The 26,826-nt window shown below is 55.4% G+C and overlaps 1 protein-coding gene across 2 annotated transcripts in view; it reads left to right on the top strand.

The window, feature by feature from the left end:
- Nucleotides 1–9,490: 9,490 nt before the first annotated feature.
- Nucleotides 9,491–26,826, top strand: part of PDE4A (phosphodiesterase 4A) — a 29,011-nt gene continuing 11,675 nt past the window's right edge. The window contains exons 1-6 of one of the 2 annotated variants that reach the window (XM_082650032.1): nucleotides 9,491–9,847; nucleotides 22,676–22,867; nucleotides 23,802–23,838; nucleotides 23,959–24,029; nucleotides 24,831–24,880; nucleotides 25,059–25,171. In XM_082650032.1, the coding sequence (XP_082506158.1) occupies nucleotides 9,606–9,847; nucleotides 22,676–22,867; nucleotides 23,802–23,838; nucleotides 23,959–24,029; nucleotides 24,831–24,880; nucleotides 25,059–25,171 (705 nt within the window). In that variant the 5' untranslated portion in view covers nucleotides 9,491–9,605. Of the gene's footprint in view, nucleotides 9,848–11,184; nucleotides 11,353–22,675; nucleotides 22,868–23,801; nucleotides 23,839–23,958; nucleotides 24,030–24,830; nucleotides 24,881–25,058; nucleotides 25,172–26,826 lie in introns of those variants that run through there. The other variant, XM_082650031.1, reaches the window with a different exon arrangement.

The raw sequence follows: 26,826 nt of genomic DNA, 5'->3' as shown, positions 1-26,826 counted from the left end.
AGCCACACAGAAGGGACACACCCCAGTAACACCTCAGAGTGGCCCCAGGCCGGCAACACACACACACCAACACACATGGACTCCCTCAGACACCACAAACAACAGAGGCTGAATCGAGTGCACAGCTCCGGGAGCGCGGACCCACCACAGTACACACCCAATCGCGGGGGAACACAAGCACAGACCCCAGGCCACCAGAACAGACCCTGTGAGAGGCACACACCCTCCAAACAGGCAGCACACGTGCACACACTTCCTTCAGCCACAGACACGCAGATACACGCACAGCGAAATCCAGGTAAACAGGCAGACCGCAGCAGCCAACCACGTGCGCACACACACTTCTAGCAGACACCGAAAACACACATCCCTCGGAAGAGGCCACGTGCGCGCACATCCCGCCCCCGGACACACACCATCACCGTCCTCCGACCCACCAAAAGGAGATTCCCCGAACACCGTCGCCGCCCGCTGCAGGGACCGCATCCGTGTTACCGGGACCACTTCCCACAAGCTCCCCCTGGCCAGAGGTAGCGAAGAGGACAAGCCAGCACTGGGCTCCGCCCCCACCATGATGGACGGACTGACTGACACACCGGCAACCAGTCGGGTGTCTCCTTCACGAGCGGATTAACCGTTTAACTCCTTCGTGGCCGTGTGCGCCGCGGCTGAGGCAGGGCGCTCTGGAGAGAGCTGAGTTCCGGCGCCCCCTCCCCGCCGGGAGCGGGGCTCTGCGTGGGCGGGAAGGGCCCCCTCCTCGGGTGGCTGCCCCCCACTGGCCCGGACGGAGGAGGAGGGGGGCGGCGCTGACAGCCGCGGCGGGCGTGGGGCGGGGAGAGGCGGGACGGGGCGGGGGAGCCGGGGCTGCCTCAGAGCGGGACGCCGAGCGCGGAGAGCGCTGCCCCGCATCAAGCAGAGCGACAGGCGCTGACAGGAAGCCTCCGCGCCCGGCCCGGGGGCGATCGGCCCGTAGCGCCCCCGGGTCTCTCCCCGGGGCGCCATGGCCCCACCGAGGCCAGGAGCACTTGCGGGGCCCCGGGCGCGTCAGCTCGCGCGCAGCTGAACGGGGTGCAGCTTGGAGAGGCCGGGGCCCCCTGGTGTGCAGGTGGGGGCCGGGGCCATGGAGCCCCCGGCCGTCCCCTCAGAGAGGAGCCTATCTCTGTCTCTGCCAGGGCCCCGGGATGGCCAGGCCACCCTGAAGCCGCCCCCCCAGCACCTGTGGCGGCAGCCGCGGACCCCCATCCGTATCCAGCAGCGCGGCTACTCGGACAGCGCGGAGCGCGCCGAGCCCGAGCGGCCGGCACACCGGCCCATAGAGCGCGCCGACGCCGTGGACACCGGCGACCGGCCCGGCTTGCGCACGTCCCGCATGTCCTGGCCCTCGTCCTTTCACGGCACCGGCACCGGCAGCGGCAGCGCGGGCGGAGGCAGTTGCAGGCGGTAAGACTCCGCGGCGGACGCGCGCGGAGCGGATAGGCGCGCAGAGAGGACGCAACTCGCCCCGCTGACCGCGGAGGGGCGCTGTGATGCGGGTGGGATCAGTGTGACTGACGGGGCTGGGGGGAGGAGTTCTACTGCGGGGGCGTCTGGGACCTGACCCCCGGTGGTGCACTGTACCCGAGACTTCGTACTGAAGATGGAAGATGATCCTGAGATCGATTTATGGGGGCGCCATGCTGCGTGTGCTATTAACGGGGTCTTGGTTGAGGGTTGCAGCTTTAGGGGTCTGTAGCCTTCGTCGGTGACAGTGCAGGACAGTGACTAGGCTGGGTGCCACTTGACGGGGCTAGATTCGCTGTGTTTGGGGATGGCCTAGGGGTCAGTCTGTAGGGGGTGCCTGCTAGAACCACAATGCTTCCTGCAGGCTGGGGTGCTCCCAGGTTCCTTCTAGAGTGGGGGGACTGTATTGGGAGCGGGATTCATGGACTTGCCCTGCAGCTGGGGTCAGTAATCTAAAGGGGGACTCTTGGGGGAGCCCTGTGTTGGGGGCCTGTGTGCTATGTCAGAGCCCCCGCTCAGGGCAGGAGTGTTAGGGTTCAGTAGCTGCCCAGAGGGAGGGAACAGTGTTCAGGGGGTGCACAGTCCCACCACAGGGTGAGGGAGACCCTGGCTCCCTAGGTAACAGTGTTAGTGATGAAGTGGGAGTTGGGTACCCTCTCATTGACCTGAGTTTGCTCCAGCTGTGGGGGATGGCCAGCTGTGGCTACCTTGGCTGCATGCCCTGCCTGGCGTTCTGGGGTCCTATGACTGTGACAGCATAACTGTGTGTGTGTCCAGGATAGTATAGTTAGTGACATGTTGACTGTGTGCTCCCAGGACAGTGATTGTGCCAGTGTGACTTGTGTGCTTCAGGGACATGGTGATTGTGACTGTACGACTGTGCTCCCAGGACTGTGACTAAGCGACTGTGTGCTTCTGGGACAGAGATTGTGACAGTGACATCGAGTGGTCCTGGGACACAGTGATTTTGCTGGGTGATTGAGTGCGCCCCCGGGGTGCTGTGACTGTGATGGGATGACTGTGTGTGCTACTGGAATACTATGATTGTGACAGCGTGGCTGTATGTGCTCCCAGGACATTGTGATTGTGTCCCTGACTGTAGGATGTGGTGCTTGTCACAGAGTGACTCTGTGTGCTCCTAGGACAGTGATTGTGACAGTGACTCTGTGTGCTCCTAGGACAGTGATTGTGACAGCGTGTGTTTCTGGGATGCAGTGATGGTGGCATGTGATGTTATATTCCTGGGGACACTGTGATTGAGACACTGTGAAATGTTCTCTGCTGCTTGTGTGCCCCGTGTCTGAGAGCTGGTGCTCTCACTTTCAGGGCGTGCACCCAACTCCCTGACATGCTGTCCTCTAACCACCTAGTGTTCCGATGGGGTCTGACTTTGTGTCCTGGTGACATGTGTGACTGATGGCTTTGAGTGCTTCGCCTGACTCCCATGGGTGCCCCTCTACTTGGAACACCCCTGGGACCGTCAGATTCAGGCCTCTCCTGGAGTTCCTGAGGGAGGCCCTTCTAGGCTGGGACCCTCCTATTTTAGCTCTCTCTGGGGATCTCCAGCAGACACCACAGCCTCCAGGTCACCCACCCACCTCCATTCGGGGCACTCCAGCACCCCTGCCCACCCCCAGGAAGCAAATGTCACGGATCCAGCACTCACAGCCTGCTGTTTCCCACAGGGAACTGGAGAGAGGCTGAGGGAAAACAACAGGAAATGCCAAGACCAGGGGCAGCGCGCCAAACTGGCGCAGGTCACTGTCCTGAGAGACCCGAGGGGCGGCGGGGTCCAATAGGAACTGGACATTAGTCCCTTTTTAGGCCCCAGGGACTCCCCCTACCCTGGTCTCTGTGATGTTGACTCTCTGGGGACAGTGGCTGAGTGACATCATCATTATCTTAGTGAGATCCGTCTCATCATGTCTCACTCTTGGGCTCCATGCCGGGGACTTTTCCACACATCTTCATCCCTAGTGACCTGTGAGGTAAACTGAGGCCCAGAGGGGCAAAGCCCCTTCTCCTTTTTTTGGCTGCGCCACATGGCATGCAGGATCTTAGTTCCCCGTAACCAGGGGTTGAACCGCGCTCCCTGCAGTGTAAGTGCGGAGTCTTAACCACCGGACTGCCGGTGAAGTCCCGCCTTCTCCTTCTTGCCCAAGTTCACACAACCAAGAAATGGCAGAGCTGAGATTCCAACATAGGTCCCATCTGATGCCTGTGTGTCCTGGCACAAGTGTCTTGCCCTCTCTGAGCCCCAGTTTTCCCATCGGTAAAGTGAGGCTGTTGTTGTCACTGCCCTGTGGGGATCATTTCGAGAGTTCTGTGAGATTGAGGATGTGTGTAAAGGACTTCACACAGCGAGTGCTTGGTAGTGACTCAGGGACTCGAATTTGGGAGAGGAGGTGGGTCCTCCGTAGACCCTGCTCCTGTAGGGTGGGAAGGAAAAACAGGAACCTCAACCACATCCCCGCAGGGGCTCAGGTTTCTGTTTCACTGTGGACCTGCATAGCCTCCAGTGGCTGTGGCCGGAGGGAGGGCACTGGTGCCAGCATCCTCCCCCCACTCCCAGGCAGAAGGAGGAAGGAGAAACTGAAAGGCCTCTCATGGGAACTCACTCCTTAGGAATGAGCATTCTGCCAGCCCAGTTCTCCAGAAAGGGTGCACACACAGGGGGCTCCAGTGCTATCCACGTTAGAGTTCATGCAGCCACCAGAAAGGGGATCCAGAGAGCCCTCCAGACTTGAATCACAGGAACCTCCAAAGAGAGGGCACTGCCCCCCCCCCACGTCTGAGATGGCATCTGAACCCCCCTCCAGACCTGGGGATGTAAGAGCCTGCGCTCCCGGCTCCCTGTGGGGCTGAGTCACGGCACCGCCACGATCTGTCAAAAGGCAGATGGAGCTGGAGGAAGAGAAGGACTCTGGTGGTGAGGTGGGGAGACTTGCCTGAACTGGGGGACGAGGCCAACGTACCGACCCCTTTTGAACCCCCAGACTCTCCCCACCGAGGGAGGCTCTGCCTGGCCCCAGGAGGAGGTGGATACAGCCGGACTGGGGTCTCTCTCTGACCCGTGGTCTCCACTGGGGTCTTCGCCTCCCCCAGTCCCTGGCGCTCCCACATCCCTGCGTGTGTATCGGGAGTAGGTCTCTCCTCGCGCCCCTCCCTCCGCACGCCCTCTGCTGGGTGACAAGAAAGGCACAGGCTGAGTGTGCTCTCAGAGTCCGGACCTGCCTCCGGAACTCTCGTCCCCGAGCAAAGTCGCCGCCGCCGTCACTGCCGCGGCGCCCCGTATTATTACTTCATGTTTATTGAGCGTCGCGGACAGCGGGCGCCAGGCCGGCCGACCGCAGGCTGCGGGTGAGGTCCTCGCCCACCCGGGGTTGGTACCAGGCCGCTACCTCCATCCTCCACCTTCAGCCGAGCGTGGTGGAGACGGCCGCCTGGCGGATGGAGAGGAACTTGGCGGAAAAGTTGAGGACGCGGAGTTCCCGTCTCGCCTCCGCGCGCACTTGCCCAAGCCAATGCCCATGCCAGGGCCTCCCAACACCAACCTGCGTTTTAACTCCCGGCATCTTTGGCTTTCCATTCCTGCCGAGGAAACCGAGACACAAGTGATTTCCCTAAGGGCACACAGCGAGGAAGGAAGGGCAGAATTATTGTTAAAAACCAGGTCTCCTCGACTCCAGACCAGTGGGTGAGATTCAGATTGTAGCCCTGTCCGCTGACTCGCTGTGTGACCTGGGGCCAGCATCATGCCTCTCTGGGCCTCAGTTTCCTGATCAGTAAAGCCGGGCTGAATAAGATCTGCCCACCCCCCGGGCTGCGGTAGGGCTGAGACAGCCGACATTGGGGCTGGGCAGCGAGAAGCTGTTGTTTTGAGAACTGCACTTCCTCAAAATGCACTTCCTCAGCAGAGCGAAAGGGGGCGTCCCCCAAACCACAAACCCGGGTTCTGGCTGCCAGGGTGCCCCGTCTTTCAGCAGTAACAGATGGACTGCAAGCTCCTCCGAGTTGCAGGAAACTAGGGCTTTGGGCCTGGGAGAACTGCAGATCGGCAGGGTGAGGGCAGAGTTTTGGGGGGCATCTGAGCCCACTGTTTTCACTCCTGAGTAAGAGCCCAAATCCAGCCATTGCCCTTGACTTGCTGTGTGACCTTGGGAAAGGAATTCATCTGTCTGAGCCTCAGTTTCCTCATCTGCAACAGGGCCATTCATTCCAAAAACGTTGATTGAGTGGGACTTCCCTGGCAGTCCAGTGGTTAAGACAGTGGTTAAGACTCGGTGTTTCCACTGCAGGGGGCGTGGGTTCGATCCCTGGTCGGGGAACTAAGATCCTGCATGCCCTACATCGCGGCCAAAAAAAATCCAGAAATAAAAAACAAAACAAAAAACATTGATTGAACATCTTCGAGCTGTGGTGAAGACTGAAGTGGACCCAGTTCCCGCCATCCTGGAGTTCTCAGACTAGTGAGTGAGGAAGAAATAAGGAAAGGCATTCAATAATTCTAGGTGGTGACGCATGGGATGTGAAGAAAAGAGGGACCTTGAGGTCAGGGAATGCCTCTCTGAGGAGGTGACATTTGAGGAGAGACCTAAATGAAGTGAGAGAAGATGCTATGTGGGTGTCTGAAGGATGAGGTTGACAAGCAGAGGGAATAGCAGGTGCAGAGGTTCTGAGGTGGGAACCTGTCTCATATGTTGGAGGAAAAGCAGGGAGGCAAGTGTGACTGGGACAGAGTGAGCAAGGGGTGTTGGAAGGAAATGGGGCATGGAGGTGATGGGGCAGCTCATGTAGGGCCTTGTAGATCATGGTCAGGGCTGGCTTTAGACCTCAGTTTATATCTGACTTCAGGGGGCCGGAAGGAAACTGAACCGTGAAGGTCCTTTGGGCCAGAATTCCAGTCTCTGAAGTCAGACAACTCAACTCATAATCGAGAGAATTCCCTGGTGGTCCAGTGGTTAGGACTCGGCGCTCTCACTGCCGGGGTTCAATCCCTGGTTGGGGAATTAAGATCCTGCAAGCCACGTGTCACGGAAAAAAAAAAATAATAATAATCAACTCATAATCGAGCTGTGCTCCTTCCAGGCTGAGTGACCCTGACCAAGTCACTTCCCTCTCTGGACCTCAGCTTCCCCATCTCTGAAATGGGTCTAGTATGAACCCTATTCCCAAAGTCTGATGTGAGGAATCAACAAAACAATGCAGGGAACCCTGAGGGCAGGTAAATACAAATGCCCTTCCTTTCTGTTTGTACCTAGACTGAGGGGTACTGGTGGCCAGGGCATGGGTCTTAGTGGGTTTAGAGCAACAGTTCTCAATCAGGGGCAATTCTGCCCCCCAGGGAACATGCGGCAATGGCTGGAGACATTTTAGTCATCGTGACTGAGGGGGTGCTACTGGCATCTAGTGGGGAGGAGCCAGGGATTCTGCCACTGCTACTATCTCACAGGACTGCCCCCCAGGACAAAGGATCATCTGGTGCTAAATGTCAATGGTGCCAAGGTTGGGAAGCCCTGCATTCCCAACAAGGCGACATCACCTCCAACGGGGTGAAATTTGGTTCTTGGGATGGAGGTGTGAAAAAAAGCTTACTTTTATGTATAAAGCCCAGATAAACACCCAGTACATAAATGGATATACAGCATATCTATGGCATTAACATTTCGTGAAGGAGGCAACTTGGGGGTGGGTGGGGAAGGGAGCGTCTAAAAAGGCACTCGGGGGGGATTATCGTGAAATAAAAGGAGACAACCACTGGTCTGGAGCCTGGCTCAGCCACTCATTGGCTCTGTGACCTTGAGCAGATTGTTTCTCTCCAAGACTCAGTTTTCCCATCTGTAAAATGGGACAATAATGTCACTTGATGGGCATTTTGTGAGAATTAAATGAGATCATAGCTAGAGGCGGTAAATGCACAGGAAGCATTCTGAAGGTTAGCTGCTATGTCATCTTTATCATCATCAACCATCATCTGTATCCTCTGTCTAGTGCATGGCTTGCACATTATAAGCTCTCCATAAATGTTTTGTCCAATAATAATAATCGTAACTAGATAGTTCTTTGGGGCATGAGTCTACCATCTTCTCGGTCTGCTGGCTTTCCGAATAAAGTCACTATTCCTTGCCCCAATAACTTAGCACCCAATTTATTGGCCTGTCGTGTGGCAAGCAGTACAAGCTTGGACTTGGTAACACATTTTGGTGCAGCCAGCCAGGAGCCTTGCTGCTGTGGTTGGGGAATTTTCAGGTAAGGCCCTAACAGCTGCTAGGACCACTTGTCCTGAGAATTAGTCCTAACATTCAGTGAAAAGTGTACAGACACTTTTCTGAGCCTTTTATGTGTCCATCCATGAGGTCTGTAGTGTTACTTTACCCATTTTACAGGTAGGAAAACTGAGGCTCAGTGAAATGAAGTGACTGGGTCAAGGTCAAATGAATAAGAAGCGCCGGAGGCCAGACTCAAGCCTAGGTCATCCAACTTTGGGCCCCTTGACATGGGAGCCAACAGGTAGAGAGGGAAAGATATTCACAGAGGCAATTTAGATTTAAAGTAGAGATGTGCCCCATTTTCTTATTTTAAACAAGTTTCTCCCCCTTCCCGAACCCCAGAGAGCTGTAGACAGGAGGGATAGGCTCTGGAATTATAACTAGCTAGATGACTTTATTCAAGGATCTTCATCTCTCTGAGTCTCAGTTTCCCCATCTGTGAGAGGGGATAACATGCCCCCCACAAAGTCACAGTGGCTGGGCATGCAGAGTCACCACCACTGGACCCCACAGAAGTCAGTGCTGAGGGGAGGTTGGGTTCCTGGAGCCACCTCATGAGCTGTGGGGCCCCCAATTCTAAGAGGTGCCTCAGAGGTGCTAAGGAGTGGGAGGACTGGGGGGATTCTTAGGAGTGTCTAGGGGGCTGGGAGCACACTCCAGGCTTCTAGGGGTGTCTAAGACTTATAAGGCATGTCTCAGAGCCTGTGGGGGGGCATTCTGGGGGTGCCCCAAGGATTGTGAGTACATCTTGGATTCTGGGGGTAGCCTAGGGTGGTAGGCCTGTCTTAGGAGCTGTGGAGGAATCTAGTTGTGCCCCTGGGATCTGTGGGGGGCACCCCAGGATTTTGGTGGCATCCCCATGGTTATGGGAATGTCCCCTGAGTCCTAAGGCACCCCTGAGGTAATGTTGGGTTCTCTGCACTTCTGGGGGCATCTCAGGAATGCTGTGGAACTACTAGGGGAGGGGATCTGAGGGATTGTGGAAGCCTTCCTGAGGCCTCTAAGGGACCCTAGGATTTGGGGGGGCCCTCACGGAGATCTTTGGGAATGCTCTGTGGCTGTGGGGGGTTCTTGGGGTGTTTGGAGGGTCTCCGCATGACTCAGAGATGGTGGGACTGCCCCAGGGGATTTGGGGGACATCTGAGGAAACATAGTGGTTGTCCTGGGATCTGAAGGGGTTTCTCGTGGACTCTCAGAGCACCTCTGGCATTTGTGGGTGCATCCTGGGATTGTTGGGGTGCCCCTGGAGTCTATGGGCATGTTTCAGTAACAATGAGGGGACATCTGGGGAGCTGTGAGAGTGTCCGGTGACTATGGGAGCCTCTCAGAACACCTTTGGGTTTTGTGGGGGAACCCATGGATTTGGGGGGTACCTCTGGGTTGTGTGAGGACAGCTCAGGGATAGTAGGGGCACTCCTTAGGATTGTGGAGATCTAAGTCTGAGGGACTCTGGGGATGACCCTGAGGTCTGTAGTACCTCTCAACATCGTGGAGGCTGTGTGTGTGTGAGAGCACCCCAGAGATCTGGGGGCATTCCAGGTGTTTGTAGAGATGCTTCCGGCGATTGTGAGGACGGCAGAGGGACTGCGGGGGGCCCCTGGCGTCTGTGGGGTGTCCCCACCGCGGCGCGTGGGGGCTCCTGGCCCGCCCCGCCCCAGGGGCGGCCCCAGCGCGTAGCCGGAAGGGCCGAGGCGGCCGGGAGGGGTGGGGCCCGTGGGCCCGCGGGTAGGGCGGCCGGCCTGTGTGGGCCGCGCGGGGCGGGCGGCGCTGTTCCCCAGCGCCCGCCGAGGCTGGGCCGCCCTGCGGCCCCCCCCACCCGCGCCCCGCGCCGAAGTCATGGCGCGGCCGCGCGGCCTGGGCCGCATACCCGAACTGCAGCTGGAGGCCTTCCCGGCAGCGGCAGCGGCGGCCACCGAGGACGAGGCGTTCCTGCCCGAGCCCCCGGCCCCGCGCGCGCCCCGCCGCCCACGTTCGCCACCTTCCTCGCCTGTCTTCTTTGCCAGCCCGTCCCCAACTTTCCGCAGGCGCCTTCGGCTTCTCCGCGGCTTTCAGGATTTCGGTCGCCAGGCGTGGGCCGGGTAAGTACGCGCTGGTGGCTGTGGGTTCGAGTCCCCCCTGGCCATCAGGCGCGCGCCAGGGTCTGGGGTTCGTAGCTGGCTCTGTCAGCCTCACTTTTTTTCTTCCGTCACAGGGCAGCGATAAAAATCAAGTCTGCTCGCCAGGGTTGCTGTGGAGACATCTGATAAGGCATGCAGTAGGCGCTCAATAAACGCTATGTTCCTCCCACTTCCTGTGCAGACCTGAAGCTGCGGTCAGGCTTTGGGGGAGTGAAGCCAACCTGCCATCCAGGGTGATGTGGGGACGTGTGTTCAGTTGTGTTATCCTTAGTCCACAGGCCTGTGAAATGGGGCCAGCGCTGCCCTCTGGGGGTTGCCTTGCCAGGAGGCACTGGAATATTACCGCGTGCACCGAGCAAGGAGGGCAAATGGAAGTTCCCTTCCTGGCCAGACCCGGGGTGGGCCGCGGCGGCGGGCAGCTTGGGGGTGAGGAGCCTGGAGGCCACATCCGGTCTGGCTTTCCAGTGTCCGTTTATCTTGGAAACGGAGGTTGGCGGCCCGGACGTAGGCACGGGCTGGCTTCGGGGGCTTCTCCGGAGCCCGGAGAGGTCCTCTGGTTGCCCTTCTCCTCGATACTCTCCGCGTGCACTTGTTTAGAACCTGAGTCCGGAGACACAGGCTGAGAGAGCGCGCTGCAGGGACAGTACGCGGGCCCGCGGCCGGATTTGGGGACGAGATCGGGGCGGGAAGAGATAAGGAGGAGGGGTCGAGCCCCCTGGGAGGCCCGCGTGGGGTCGGGAAGAGTGTGTGTGGGGGGAAATCAGTGCCTGTCTCCGGTTTCTCTCGGTGTCGCTGTCTTCACCTCTGCCTCTCCTGTCTCTGTTATGCCGCCCCCACGCCCCCAACTCCACCTCCCCCGCATCCATCATCCCTCCCCCGGGTTTTTGTCACCGGACCCCGCACTGCGCCCGCTGGCAAGTCGTTCCCCCACGCAGGACGCACGGCGTTCGGAGACCTCCAGGGGGCCCAGCTCGACGTCAGGGAAGGGGTGGAAAAGGCGGGGCCAGGGGAGGGCTCGGAACCCGGGAAACCGGAGCCCGGGGCACCCTCCGAGGCCCGGGGGAAGGGAGGCAGGCGGGAAGTATGCGTAGAGTTCCGCAGGGCCCCCGCAGGAGGAGGCAGGCGCGGAGCCCGCCCAGGCGCTGCGGAAGGGGGTGGGGGGGGGTGCCCGAACGCCCGGGGCCGTCCCTGGGGGCGGGGGGGGTCACCGGGAGGGCGGGTATGGAGGCGGCGCCGGCGGCGGCTGCAGACACCTAGGGCCTGGAGAGCAGTGCGCGCCGCACCACCGTGCAGCCGTCCCCATGCGCGCCCCGACGGTGCTTGGCACTCATGCGCTCCAGTGCAGCACCCCGGGCCCGACCCCGGCCCCCTGCCCTGGTACTGCCCCCCGCGGGCCCTGAGTCCCTGGTCCACTTCTCCTTCAGCGACGAGGACACCTGTTGGTACCCTCCAGGCAGATTTGTCAGGTGGGTGGCCCCCGGCCAGTCCCCTCCTTTGCCACCGGAGGGCTCTGGCTGCTCTGTGTGTGTGTGTGTGTGTGTGTGTGTGTGTGTGTGTGTGTGTGTGTAGGGTGGGGGAGCAGTCTGCCTTGGGGGGAGTCCCCAAAGTGGTTTACAGGGTCTGTCTGGTATGGAGCCTCACCCCCTTCCCGGGCCCTAAACTGTCTGGATGCTGCTGAGGGCTTCCTGCAGGTGGTGCCCCCCAGAATGGGTGCTGGGTCCTGCCCCCTTCCTGCTTACCCAAGATGGGATCCCTTAACCCTCTTTGTGCCCCAAATCTGGGCTTCTGGCATTCACCGTAGCAGCAAATATGGGTGTCCTGCATCACCCAGGCTCCACTCCCGGGCTACTGGCCTCAAGCCACGTCCCTCCGGCCCTGCTCTGCTCAGTGCCTCCAGCCTTACCCTCCCTTCTTCCTTGCTGGGGCTGCCAGGATGAAAACCAAGCTGGGGTGGGGGTGGGGAGGAGGTTCCTGCTGGAACTCCTGGGGGGTATTTAGAATCAGCTGGACAGCGCTGAGGCAGAGAAGTGGTCTTTAGGTTCTCAGGGTGCTCCAGCCTTGTACCTGCTCCCCTGCACCAACCGCTTCAGACACCCAGACATGCACATGCTCTCCCACATGGATACACGCACTCCACATATGCAGCTACACAGGACACAAACACAGACACACCCACACACAGGGTAATCGAGATCACCTGGTGTGTACTGTGCTAGGCATGGGTCTTCTGGCTGACGGGGCCAAAAAGAGAACCCCACAGGTGACCCATGGCCATGGTGACAAACACCACAGAAACCCTGGTCTCACACAGCCTCGCATACACTGCGCTGACCCCAGGTACACACTGTCACTGCAACGCACACCCAGGCCCGATTCCCACCTGCACATGGCCACACACAGGAGCTTTCAACCTCATACCCACTGAGGAGTCAGGGCCCATGTGCAGCACACAGGTACCCTCTCCCAAGGTCAGACAGACCACAGACACAGACATAGATACACAGATACACACAGGCACTACCAACACCCAGACCCCGCTCATACACACACACGTACAAATCCACACTATATGCACACAGGGGCTCCTGAGCGTGCACACACACCCCGACTCACACACACACAGACCCTCCTTGCACACCCAGCCCCACAAACTGCCGTGTCACCTGGCACCATGCGCCCTCCTGGCAGACACACACCAGCGCCCGCCCCCAACCTCCGTGTGACCTTCACAAAGCAAATGCCAGGCCTTTCCATGAAGCCTGCTTGGCACCTCCTACAAGGCAGTCAGGTGGAGTGGGGCAGGGAGCCCAGGGAGATGCCAGGCCTGCCTGGGGGAGACGGACACCCAGTGATTTACTGGGCAGCCTTGTAGCCCGGCTGCCCTGGTTCAAATCCTGGCTTTACCACTAGCCAAGTTACTTACTCATCCTGTTTGTGCCTCAGTTTCTTTCTCTGGAAAATGGGGCATTAGTACACATCCAGGCATAGCAGAGTGCCTAGCATGTGACATTCAGTAGCAGCTGGCTACTTTCATTGTCATGATCTTTACCAACTGGGATGTGTCCCCTTTCCTGGCCACCCCCACTCCCCTGCTTGTTTCTTTCCCATCGGCCCCTGCAGCAGAACTCTCTGAAGCCTGGATCTGCCCCTAGGCTGCACAGTCCTGCAGAGGCCCAATCTGATGCTCTGGGAGCCCAGGTGGGCAGGCCTCGGGGCCCCAGAGGGGTGGAGGCAGGTAGCAGCTTCAACTGAGAATGCCATCAAGTGGTCAGCCTGTCCAAAGGGGAGCCTTGGGCAAGTCATTTCCTTTGTGATGAAGTGTCTGGGTGTGTGGCTGTGATGTCAGGGCCTGTCGGCTGCCCTTGACTCCGATTTGTGGCTTCAGGTCCCACTGGGACAGTGCTGGAACAGCCTCCAGCCAGACTTTGGCCACGCTGAGCAGTGGCAGGTCAGGGAGGGGTGAGTTCCCACAGCTCTGGGGTTTGGTTCTGAGGGGTAGCTGAGACCCCACCCCACCCCACCCCACACACACAAACACACACACTCAGGCTGCAGTTCAACAGGCCCGATTCTCCTCTGCCCTTCCACAGCCCAGGGGACATTCGCTCCTGGAAGCACAAACAGCAGGGCCCCAGGGAGCCTCCTCTTCCCATCCCGGCCTCTGGGCTCCTGCTTACGTGAGCTGAGTCCCCTGGGGCTGCAGGATCTGCCCGCAAGGCTAGTCGGGCGCCCTCTGGACTTGGGTCTCACCTTCCCCCAACGAACTGTGGCTTCAGGTCCTGGGGCGGGGTTGAGGTCCTCAGTATGGAACTATGTTCCTCTCCCCTCCACAGGGGCACTCAGCAGAGCCAAAACGCCCAGGCTGGGCCTTGGGAGACAGGACATGGTTCGCAGGCAGCAAGGCCACCAACCCCTCACTGCCTCTCTGCACCACCGCCTCCTCGTTGACCCAGGACGTTAACAGAACCCAACTCACAGAGTTAGTGGGAGACCTCATTGGATTCACGTGTACAAAGCACTTTGATAGTGCTAGGCACACGGCAGATACTGAATAAATATCTTATTGTTATTACTATAAGCTTAAAGGATCTAACCTGGCACCCAGTACACAGCAGGTGCTTAATAAATGGGCATTATCATCAAAGGCCCAAGCTTATGATCTAAGAGTATTTTCATTCCTGAGCGTGTTTTTTTGTTTTTTTTTTTTGGCTGCATTTGGTCCTCGTTGCTGCGTGCGGGCTTTCTCTCTAGTTGCGGCGAGCGGGGGCTACTCTTCGTTGCAGTGCAGGGGCTTCTCACTGTGGTGGCTTCTCTTGTTATGGAGCACAAGCTCTAGGCGCGCAGGCTCAGTAGTTGTGGCGCACGGGCTTAGTTGCTCCATGGCATGTGGTATCTTCGCGGACCGGGGCTCGAACCCGTGTTCCCTGCATTGGCAGGCGGATTCTTAACCACTGTGCCACCAGGGAAGTCCCTGAGGGTTTTGTGTTTTTTTTAATTTACTTAAAAAAATCAACATAAAGTAAAATTCACCTTGTTTTTGGCTGTGCTGTGCAGCTTGTGGGATCTTAGTTCTGCGACCAGGGATCGAACCAGGGCCCTGGCAGTGTAAGCGCAGAGTCCTAACCACTGGACTGCCAGGGAATTCCCAAAATTCAGCCTTTTTAGTATATATTGCATAAGGGTTTTTTTTTAATTGTGTAAAATATGCATAATAAAATTTACCATTTTAACTTGAGTGTACAATTCAGTCATTAAGTACAACCACATTGTTGTGCAACCATCACCACCATCCATTTCCAGGATTTTTTCATCTTCCTAAGCTGAAACTCTGTCCCCATTAAACACTAACTCCCCATTCCCACTCCCTCAGCCCCTGGCACCCACCATTCTACTTTCTGTTTCTATGAATTTGACTCCTCTAGGGACCTCATGTAAGTGGAATTGTACAATATTTGTCCTTTTGTGTCTGGCGTATTTCATTTAGCGTAATGTTTTCAAGGTTCATTCATGTTGAAACATGCGTCAGAATTTCCTTTCTTTTTAAGGCTGAGTAATATTTCATTGTATATATACCACATTTTCGTTATTCACCCATTAATGGGCATTTGAGTTGTTTCTGCCCTTTGGCTGTTGTAAATAATGCCGCTAGGAACACTGGTGTACAAGTATCTGTTGGAGTCCTGCCATTCAATTCCTTGGGGTGTACATACTGAGGAGTTAGCTTTGCTGGATCACGTGGTAATTCTGTACTTAAGTTTTTGAGGAGCTGCCAAACTCTTTTCCGCACTGGCTTCACCATTTTGTATTCCCACCAGCAGCGCACAAGTATTCTGATTCCTCCACGCGCTCCCCAACACTTGTTATTTTCCTTTTTTTTTTTTTTTTTTTTTTTTTAATAATAGCTATCCTGATGGGTATGCAGTGGTATCTCATTGGGATTTCTTTTTTTTTTTTTTTTTTTGCGGTACGCAGGCCTCTCACTGTTGTGGCCTCTCCCGTTGTGGAGCACAGGCTCCGGACGCGCAGGCTCAGCGGCCATGGCTCACAGGCCCAGCCGCTCCGCGGCATGTGGGATCTTCCCGGACCGGGGCACGAACCCGTGTCCCCTGCATCGGCAGGCGGACTCTCAATCACTGCGCCACGAGGGAAGCCCCGGGATTTCTTTTTATATAAGTTTATTTATATTTGGCTGCGTTGGGTCTTCGTTGCTGCACGCGGGCTTTCTCTAGTTGTGGTGATCGGGGGCTACTCTTCATTGCAGTGCGTGGGCTTCTCATTGTGGTGGCTTCTCTTATTGTGCAGCATGGGTTCTAGGTGCATAGGCTTCAGTAGTTATGGCATGCGGGCTCACTAGTTGTGGCTCGCAGGCTCTAGAGCGCAGGCTCAGTAGTTGTGGCACACGGGCTTAGTTGCTCTGTGGCATGTGGGATCTTCCCGGACCAGGGATCGAACCCGTGTCCCCTGCACTGGCAGGTGGATTCTTAACCACTGCGCCATCAGGGAAGTCCCTCTCATTGGGGTTTTGATTTGCATTTCCCTAATGACCAGTGGTGTTGAGCATCTTCTCATGTTTATTGTCCATCTGTATATCTTCTGTGAAGAAATGTTTATTTAAGTGCTTTTCCCACTTTTTTTTTTTTTTTTTTTTGCCACGCACGTGGCTTGTGGGATCTTAGTTCCGCAACGAGGGATCAAACCCAGGCCCTCAGCAGTGAGAGCACGGAGTTCTAACCACTGGACCACCAGGCAATTCCCTTCCACTTTTAATTGGGTTGTTTGTTTTGTTGTTGTTGTTGTTGTTGTTGAGTTTTAGGAGTTCTTTATATAGTCTAGAACATTAATCCCTTGTCAAATATGAGATTTGCAAAAACATTCTCCCGGGACTTCCCTGGTGATCCAGTGGTTAAGACTGCACGCTTCCACTGCAGGGTGCGCAGGTTCAATCCCTGGTCGGGGAACTAAGATCCTGCCTGCCCCGTGGTGCGGGCAAAAACAAGCAAACAAACAAAAAAAACTATTAAAAAAAAAATGTTCTCCTGGGGCTTCCCTGGTGGCGCAGTGGTTGAGAGTCCGCCTGCCGATGCAGGGGACACGGGTTCGTGCCCCAGTCCGGGAAGAGCCCACATGCCGTGGAGCGGCTGGGCCCGTGAGCCATGGCCGCTGAGCCTGCGCGTCCGGAGCCTGTGCTCCGCAACGGGAGAGGCCACAACAGTGAGAGGCCCGCATACCGCAAAAAAAAAGAAATGTTCTCCCATTCTGTGGATTACCTTTTCACTCCCTGAATAGTGTCTTTTTATTTTTTTTAATTTATTTTTATTTCTTCTTTTTTTTTTTTTTTTGCTGCGTTGGGTCTTCATTGCTGCGCACCAGCTTTCTCTAGTTGCGGTGAGCAGGGGCTACTCTTCGTTGCGGCGCAAGGGCTTCTCATTGCAGTGGCTTCTCTTGTTGGGGAGCTCGGGCTCTAGGTGTGCGGGCTTCAGTAGTTGTGGCACGCGGGCTCAGTAGTTGTGACGCACGGGCTTAATTGCTCCAAGGCATGTGGGATCTTCCCGGACCAGGGCTCAAACCCGTGTCCCCTGTATTGGCAGGGGGATTCTTAACCACTGCATCACCCGGGAAGTCCTGAACATTGTTGCAATTTTGATAGGGATGGCATTGAATCTGTAGATTGCTTTGAGTAGTATGGACATCTTGACATTATTAAGTCTTCCAGTCCATGAATATGGTATGTCTTTCCATTTATTTGTGTTTTTAATTTCTTTCAGCAACATTTTGTAGTTTTCAGTATACAGAGGTTTTGCCTCCTTGGTTAACTTTATTCCTAAGTATCTTAATCATTCTGATGCTATGGTAAGTGGAATTGTTTTCATAATATCCCTTTTAGTTTGTTCATTGTTAAGGGCATAGAAAAGCAACTGACTTTTGTGTGTTGATTTGATATCCTGCAACTTGGCTAAATTCATTTATTAGTTGTATGAGGGTTTTTTTTTTTTTTTTTTTTTTTTGCGGTACGTGGGCCTCTCACTGTTGTGGCCTCTCCCGTTGCGGAGCACAGGTTCCGGACGCACAGGCTCAGCGGCCATGGCTCACGGGCCCAGCCGGTCTGCGGCATGTGGGATCTTCCCGGACCGGGGCACGAACCCGTGTCCCCTGCATCGGCAAGCGGACTCTCAACCACTGCGCCACCAGGGAAGCCCTGAGGGTTTTTTTTTTGTGTGTGTGTGGTATGTGGGCCTCTCACTGTTGTGGCCTCTCCCGTTGCGGAGCACAGACTCCAGACGCGCAGGCTCAACAGCCATGGCTCACGGGCCCAGCCGCTCTGCGGCATGTGGGATCTTCCCGGACCGGGGCACGAACCCGTGTCCCCTGCATCGGCAGGCGGACTCTCAACCACTGCGCCACCAGGGAAGCCCCAGTTGTATGAGTTTTGACACATGTAATCCCCACCACTGACTTCTTTCTCTTAGCAAAATTCATTTGAGAGTCATCCAAGTTATTTTGTGTTTGAGTAGTTAAAAAGGAAACTGTTTCTTTCTACTTTTGCAGAAAACTTCTGACACAAAATGTGTTTGGTTTTTTCCCCACACCAACCCATTCTCCAATACTCCATGGACATTAACTGGGTGAACTACAGTTTAATTCAATTCTGACACTAACTGGAGTTCGTGCAGATCCCACAGGTTAAGGGCTTAGTCCCACAAGACCTCCCCCACTTCAGATGTCAGTCTCAAATCCAGGTTGTCACCTGTGCTTTTGGGCGACCAACTGTAAATCAGAGGTACCTACAACCCCCTCCTCTGGTTCGATAATTTGCTAGAACGGTTCACAGAACTCAGGAAACCAGTTTACTTACTAGATGGCTGGGGGTAGTGGTGGTTTTTTTTAATTTTTAAAAATTTATTTTTTGTATTCCCCTCCTGGTTTATTTTATTTTATTTTATTTATTTATTTTGCGGCACGTGAGCCTCTCACTGTTGTGGCCTCTCCCGTTGCGGAGCACAGGCTCCGGATGCACAGGCTCAGCGGCCATGGCTCACGGGCCCAGCCGCTCCGCAACATGTGGGATCTTCCTGGACCGGGGCACGAACCCGTGTCCCCTGCATCAGCAGGTGCACTCTCAACCACCGCGCCACCAGGGAAGCCCCTCCTGGTTTATTTTAAAAGATACAACTCAGGAACAGCCAGATGGAAGCGATACATATAAAAAGGAATTGGGGGAGGGACTTGGAGCTTCCCCAGGTGTGCCACCTTCCCAGCACCTTGATATGTTCAGCAACCCAGCAGCTCTCCAAACCGTGTCATTCAGGGATTTTGATGGTGGCTTCATTATGTAGCCACGATTGACTAAACCATTGGCCATTCCACTGGTGATTAACTCAACCTCCAGTCCTGGTCCCTGAACTGGTCCAGCCTCTCTAATCACATGGTTGGCTCTCCTGGCAACCAGCCCCCATCGGGAGGCTGTCCAGGAGTCCCTAGCGGTCAGTCATCTCGTTAGCATACAAAAAGATACCTATTACTGTGGAGATTTCCAGGGTTTCAGGAACTGTGTACCAGGAAACCAAGGCTGAGGCCAAATATATATATTTATTCTTTCACAGTACTTATGGTCCCCGACTTATGACAGTTCGACTTATGATTTTTCAACTTCATAATGATGTGAAAGCAATACGCATGCAGTAGAAACCGTACCTCAATTTTTGATATTTTCCTGGGTTAGTAACATGTGGTCTGATTCTCTCTTGTGATCCTGGGCAGCGGCAGCAAAAGCCGCAGCTCCCAGCCAGCCACGCGATCATGAGGGTAAACAATTGATACACTTACAACCGTTCTAGACCCGTACAACCACTCTGTTTTTCAGCTTCAGTACAGTACTCCATAAATTACATGAGCTATTCGGCACTTTATTATAAAATACGCTTTGTGTTAGATTATTTTGCCCAACCGTAGGCTAATGTAAGTGCTCTGAGCACGTTTCAGGTAGGCTAGGCTACACTGTGATGTAGGTAGTTTAGGTGTCTTAAATGTGTTTTCAGCTATCGATATTTTCAATTTATGGTGGGTTTATCAGGACATAACCCTGTCATAAGTCAAGGAAGATCTGTAGTTCACGTTTGTGGTTTTGAAATTGCTGAATAGTATTCCATGGCATGGCTCTGCTACCGTTTATCCATTCACCCGTTGACGCACACTTGATTTGCTTGTTTCTAGTTTTTGGTGACTATGAACAGAACTGCTCTAAACATCAGTCAGCAGGTTTTTGAGTAGAAGTATGTTTTTATTTCTCTTGGGTAAATATATAGGAGTGGATTTGTTGGCTTGTACAATAAGCGTGTGTTTAATTTCATAAGAAACTGACCAACTGTCTTCCAGAGGGGCTGTACCACTTTGCATTCCCCTCAGCAATGAATGGGAGTTCCAGTTGCTCTGAATCCTTATCATCACTTGATATCGTTGTCAGTTTTCATTTGTTTAGCATGCTAGTAGGTGTGAAGTGATAGTCCATGGTTTTAATTTGCATTTCCCTAAGGAGGAATGATGTTTCCTGTGCTGATTTGCCATCTGTATATCTTCTTTGGTGAACTGACCATACTTTTGCTCATTTTTTCACTGAGTTATCTGTCTTTTTCTTATTGAGTTTTCAGAGTTCATCATGTACGCTGGCCACAAGTCCTTTGTCAGATATTTTCTCCCAGTCTATAGCTTGTCTTTTTATTCTCTTGACAGTGTCTTTTGCAGAGCAGTTTTCAATGTTTTTAAAACGTTTTTTTAAGTTTGTTTTTAAAAGAAGTTGGAATTTTTGACTATTTAAAATTTCTGGTTTCTTTACTAAAATTGGAACAGCTGGTTGGTCAGGGTCCCCAGCTCCACTCTGCTTTTTATGTTGGCCGCCTGACCCCTGGAAACATTTGCTCTAAGGGGAGGAATGTGCTCTGATGGGGGTCAAGTCGGCAGAGGGCAGCAGTTAACATTTTGGTCTGAGGAATCACAAGACTTTGGTTTGAATTCTGACCCCACCATGACCTTGCTGTGTGACACAGAGCCAATCATTCTCCTCTCTGAACCTTAGTTTCTTCATCTGTAAAATGGAGGCAATGAAGTCCTTCCCCATTCCCTCACCCCCGGACTGGCCCGGAAGAAAGGCCCAATATATGGAAATTGATATCACTGTCCTGGCCTAGGAGATTTCAGATTTATTTCTTGGCAGAGGGAACATTCAAATAAAATCTTAGGCTGACATTCAGTAGTAGGACCAGAAAGGGAGGGAGGGTTCTCTTTCTTCCCCCTACCCCCTTGTACCCACCAGAGCATTGCCTGAAGTCGGCTGACCAGTCTGCTAACCCCCTGACTTTAAGAGTAACAGACCAGAGGAGGCAGTGACCTTCTTGAAGTCACACAGCATGTCACAGGCACACAGCTCCCCACTCTCATCCTCAAATCTTCATACTGATTGCCTTGCTGAGTTCACTACCCAGGTGGCATATATGAGGCTGATAGACTTGTAGTTGCCAGTGTTTTCTGAGCTCTTCGTTAAGCACCATTCTGAGCGTTTTGCCTGTGTTGACACTGGTCACCTGGATGGCCTGAGGCAGATGGTGGTTGTCCCAATTTTGTAGATGAGGAAACTGAAATTCCATCTTTCCCTCAAGTTACGTAGCCGGGAAGTGGCACAGCCAGCTTTTCCCTGACTCATCCTGAGGGTCTGTCTTGCCAGTGCCACCAGGCTGTGTCCTGTCTCTGTCATCTGTCTGTATTTCTGCTCAAGCCACACCAATTTCCTTGCTGGTCCTCCAACAAGAACCAAATCCTGCCAGTGGGCGTTTGCACTTGCTGTTTCCTCACCCTGGAGTACTTTCTCCTACCTCCTGACCTGTGGCCTACACCTTCTCATCTTTCAGGACCTGCTCCTGAAAGATATCCTGCAGATATCACTTCCTCAGAGAGGCCCGTCTCAACCATATCAGCTAAAATCACCTCTCCAGTCACCCACCTCACTTTTCTTTATTCTGCGGTACGCGGGCCTCTCACTGCTGTGGCCTCTCCCGCTGCAGAGCACAGGCTCCGGACGCGCAGGCTCAGCGGCCATGGCTCATGGGCCCAGCCGCTCCGCGGCATGTGGGATCCTCCCGGACCGGGGCACGAACCTGTGTCCCCTGCATCGGCAGGCGGACTCTCAACCACTGCGCCACCAGGGAAGCCCTACCCACATCATTTTAATTCTCTGCATGGCAGTCCGTATATTCATTCATTCACTCATACATTGATTCATGCGATTGACATCTCTTGGGCATCCACTGCGTGTCAGGCCATGTTCTTGGCCTAAAGTATACAGTAGTGAACAAAGCAGACAAAAGTCCTTGCCCTGCAGAGCTTAGTTCTAGAAGGGAAGGCAAACAGTGAAGAGTAAAATATAGAATGTGTCAGGTAAGTAGTATTTATTTTAAGGAAGGGAAATGTGAACTATAAGGGCAGGGGTTGACATTTTAGATGGGTTGGTCAGGAGAGGCCTTCCTGAGGAGGCAACATTTGAGAAGGAGCCTGAAGGAAGTGAAGGAGGCGCCAATGGAGATCTGGGCAAAGGGATGTTCAAAGGCCCTGAGGCAGGAATGTATCTGGAATGTTAAGGAACAGTTAGGCGGCCATTATGGCTGGAGCAGAGTACTGAGGGGTAGACTGGGAGGTCGTGGGGAGCGTCTGTGGGCACAGCAAGGACTTTGGCTTTTGCTTTGAGTGAGCTGGGAGCCGTAGAAGGTTCTGAGAAGAGGAGTGATGTGACCTAACTCAGGTGTTCACAGGCTCCCTCTGGCCACTGTAGGAGAGCAGACTGGGGGGCAAAGACGGGAGCTGGGGACCAGGGCAGAGGCGAATGTACTGGTCCAGGCAAGTGTTAAGGTGGGGCCGGCCGAGGAAGGGGTGCAAAGTGGACAGATTCTGAACAAATTTGGTTGATTTGAGGTGCAAAGGAAAAAACAGAGCCAAGGAAGACCCCACGACTTTTGGGGTGTGCGTTGCTGCTAGGTTAACCTTTTGATAGTCTAGCCCTCCCCGTGTCATCTCTGTGAGGGCAGATCATGGTCTGTCTTGGTCCCTGCTATGTCTCCAGCTCCTGCAACAGGACCTGGCCCACAAAGGCGCTCAGTCACTGATCTCTGTCATTTCCTGTCTCCCATCTCTTTTGGGGTACCTGTCTCTCTGCCAGGAATTTCCCTGGTCCCCGTATTCCTCTTGACCCACCCCCCCCAATGCCATCTCAGCCCCCCGACCCCTCTTCCTGCCCGCCCCTTGCAGCTTGGAGGCGGAGAATGGGCCGACGCCATCGCCAGGCCGCAGCCCCCTGGACTCGCAGGCGAGCCCGGGACTCGTGCTACACTCTGGGGCGGCCACCAGCCAGCGCCGAGAATCCTTTCTTTACCGCTCAGACAGCGACTATGACATGTCACCCAAGACCATGTCCCGGAACTCGTCGGTCACCAGCGAGGCGTGAGCACCCCCGATCCCTACCCGCCAGCTCTTCCAGGCCTGGCCCCAGCACAAGCTGCCCTTCCCAGCAAGGAGGGGGACACTGCCCAAGTCCCCGTCCACCTGCACACCCGTCCTCCCTAGTGAAAAGTAAACAGCACCCTTATCCCCTGTCGAGGGCTCAGTCCCTCTGTAGCATGTCCACCCAGCGGCGTATGAGCGCCCACCCTATCTCTGCCCCCTGCCCAGCCACACTGAACCCCTCCCTCAGGCCCAGCCCAGACTCAAGTCCATATAGTCCCCGCCTACCCAACCTGCCCAAGCCCACTCTTACCCCTTGGTTTTTGGGGACCTGGCCCACCTCATCCCGTCTCTCCAGCAAGAAGGGAGCCAGCCCCTCCTGGCCACCACTTGCTTCCAGTGTGTCCACCTGGGCTGACCCCCTCTTCCTCCCCCACTCTGGGCTTCCCAAAGCCAGCCCCCCTTATCATGACCACCTGTGGAGGTGTGAGCACTCCTGATCTCTTCAGCCCCCTTCCCTCTCATCCAGTCCTCCAGCCCTGCCCCTACCCATCGAGGCATCCATCTCACCTCCCCGCGGCTCCTTCCGGCCCTCCGCCCCCTCCCCGCCACTGGTCTCCCCAAGCCCAGCCCCTATGGTGTGTTCATCGCCCTCCTTTTGTCTCTGCGCCCAACTCCCCCCCGCCCCACCCACACCCCTGAGCCCTTCTCCCTGCCCGGCCCCCCGCAGCATGGCCACCCTTGTGAGGTGTAAGTGTCCTCCCCCCACCGACCCACAGAGCCCCCTTCCTGCCCACCAGCCTCCCTGGGCCCAGCCCCCCCCCAGAGTGACCGCCCCCCCAAGAGACTTGCTTCCCTGCATCCCAGCCCCTCTCCACCCCGGGCCCTTGGGGGTCCCACTGTGAGGACCCCTGACCTGCCCCTGTCCTTGTAGGCATGCAGAGGACCTCATCGTGACACCGTTCGCCCAGGTAAGACCCCTTCCCTAAGGAGGGAGGGGCTCTAACCTTACACCACACTTGGGGACAGGGGCCCAGCCCCCGCTGCCCCTCTGGGTGGACCACTTTCCTCACTGTGGCTCCCCAACTCAGGTGCTGGCCAGTCTCCGGAGCGTTCGCAGCAACTTCTCCCTCCTGACCAATGTGCCCATTCCCAGCAACAAGTAAGTGGAGGTTGGGCCCCAATGCCCCATGAACATGAGGCTCAGCACACCTGGGTTCAACTCTCCGTGCTGCTGTGTGACCTCAGGCAGGCACTTGACCTCTCTGAGCCTCTGTTCAAGTGACAGCTCCCTCTGAGCCAGTAAATCATTGTGATTTGAATGCCTAAGACGCAGAAACTTTTATAAATAAAGACGGAGGGGTCTGGACAGAGTTCTTAGGTGGCCAGCCACCCCAGCCTCTGGGCCACTCCTAGCCCTGATGCCAACTTGCTGGGCAAATAGCATCCTCTGGTGCCTCTGTTTCCCCTCCATAATATGGGAATTTCATAGTGTCTCCATTAGAGAGCTGCTGTGAGGAGTTCAGAAGGTGATATATAGAAAGCGCTTGAATATTGCTCAGCACATAGTAAGTGCTCACTAAATAGAAGTAGTTGTTATTATTTGGGGGCAGAGGTGTGGCTGAGAGCTGCTGGTCCCGCTGGGAGTGGGCGGCAGAGCCATCCTCATGTTCAAGGAGCTGGGGGGAGGGATGGTCAGGGAAGCAGGGACTTTGGAGACACAGGACCTGACCCTACCAGCCGTGTAGTCTTGAGGAAGTCAGTTCACCTCCTGGAGCGTCAGTTTGCTCATCTGTAAAATGGGTTCTTGTGGGGCTCTGTGAGAGGCTGCGGGCAGAGTACATGGCAGCATGCCTGGGACACAGAGAAGGCTCAGAAAAAGGAAAATCAGCATTCTTCATGGACAAGGGGAAGCAGAGATGGGGGAGAACCAGGCTGTTGTTGGAGCCCCATTTCTTTGCAGGCGGTCCCCGCTGGGTGGCCCAACCCCCATCTGCAAGGCCACGCTATCAGGTAACTAAGCCCCGGGGGATGGGAAAGACCCCTCTTGCTGCCCCAGTGGGGGGTCCCTCACCCGGGGAGGCTGTCTCATCCCCCTCTCCCTGCACCCTCCTCACGTGGTGGGCCCCCATCACCTCTGGGGTCTGCATGTAGACCCTCTCAGCCACTGCCCTGGCTGCTCCTTCTCCAGAAGAGACGTGTCAGCAGTTGGCCCGGGAGACGCTGGAGGAGCTCGACTGGTGTCTGGAGCAGCTGGAGACCATGCAGACCTACCGCTCTGTTAGCGAGATGGCATCCCACAAGGTGTGCAAGGCCTGTGGGGTGGGGCCGACTGCTGGGGTGGGGTTAACTGTGGGGCGTGGCTGGTGGGCGGGGTCAGCCTGTGGCTAGAGCCTATGGGGTGGGGTCAATCCCTGGGCGGACTTTGTAGCGCCTATAGATTCTGACTTCTCCCAGGGCTGGGGGGCCCTGGGGTGTATGTGTGTGCGTGTTTGTGTGTGTGTGTGTCCGTAGGTGACCATCTCTCCCGGGGGGTGGGTTGTATGTTTCTATGGTTTGTGAATGTGTATCTGTGGCTATGGGTCTATGTGGCTGTTGATTTGTTGGCTACGTATTTGCAGCGTGGGAAGGTGTGTTCCAATAGGATCCGGCAGGAGTGGCATGCACGTGTGTATCTATGGAGCGTGTATGGGTGTGCACAGCTGATTACGTGGGGCTGTAAGTGTGGGGGGCTGTGGCAGAGGGGTGTGTATATCTAGAGGTGTGTGTCGGTCCAGATGTGAATCTGAGTGTATATCTCCATGTGTTTGTAACTGTGTGTGTGTGCGTGTGTGTGTGTGTGCACGCTTGCAGGGCTGTGGGAGAGGGTGCAAGGCTTCCATGCATAGCAGTGCAGACTGTGCACTGCACAACTCCCGGGGACACCATTCAGAAAGCAGGCAATGTGAATGACACTTCCTGGAGTTGTGCAGCATGGGAGCAGCCCTTGTGGGAGGATGCCTATCAGGAAATGAATGTGCAGGTAGAGGTGTCTGTGTTGGGGGGTGCATACACCCATGCGTGGAGGTTTGTCTGGGAACATGTGAGTCTGAGGGCGCTTGTGTCCCTGAGGGTGTGTTGAGCATCCGAGAATGTGACTGTGTCTCTGAATGTAGGTCTGTGGGTGTATTTCTACGATGGGGTGTGTGCGTGTGTATCTGTGGGTGTGAGTGTGAGTATCCCCTTATGGATGTGTCTAAGGACACATGGGTATTTGTGTTTGTTTACAAGTGTGTCTGTGGGTGTGTTGAGTGTGTCTGTAAGTGTGTCCAGTATCTGGGTGTTTATCCCTTAGTGTGTGTCTCCACATCTGAGTGTGAGTCTGCGTTCTTGGAAGGGGTGTGTCTGAAGGCATTTGTATTTCTGTGAGGTCAACTATATACCTATAAATGTGTTGAACAACAGAGTTGTGACTCTGTGTGTGTGTGTGTGTGTGTGGTCAGCAAAGGACGGAGAGCATTTGGGTGTTGGAGTGTATTCAAGTGCATGAGTGTGTCAGGTGTCTGGCTGTATTGGTGTGGAAGGTGTGTCTGAGTGTGGGTGTGTCTGTGTGTGGAGCATGTGGGTGTGTGTCTGTCTCTGGGTGTGTCCACGGAGGGGGCACGTCCTCTCCAGGGTGTGCGTGCCTCCCTGCCTCTCCCCAGCAGCCCCAGCTGGGTCCTGCCTGAGGCCCGTGGGCTCCAATGCCCCTTTAACGCCCCCCCCACCTCCAGCACCACCTGACATCGAGTGCAGCCTGCCAGTGCTGCAGTGAGCACGCACACGCACACACACAGGCGAACACACGGAGCCCAGAGCCTCCGAAGCCTCCTCCTGGGACCCTTACCCTGCCACCCCCCCATGGGCAGGGGTCCCTGGCCGCCTCCAGCCGCTGCCGCGCGAGTGCCCATCGGGGCCAGGGGCTGGCGGACCATGTAACC

This window comes from Grampus griseus (genome assembly GCF_964374135.1).
Source record: "Grampus griseus genome assembly, chromosome: 3".
NCBI classification, from domain to species: Eukaryota; Metazoa; Chordata; class Mammalia; order Artiodactyla; family Delphinidae; genus Grampus; species Grampus griseus.
The sequence above is the reverse complement of the archived record's forward strand: the minus strand, read 5'-3'. Positions and strand labels throughout refer to the sequence as shown.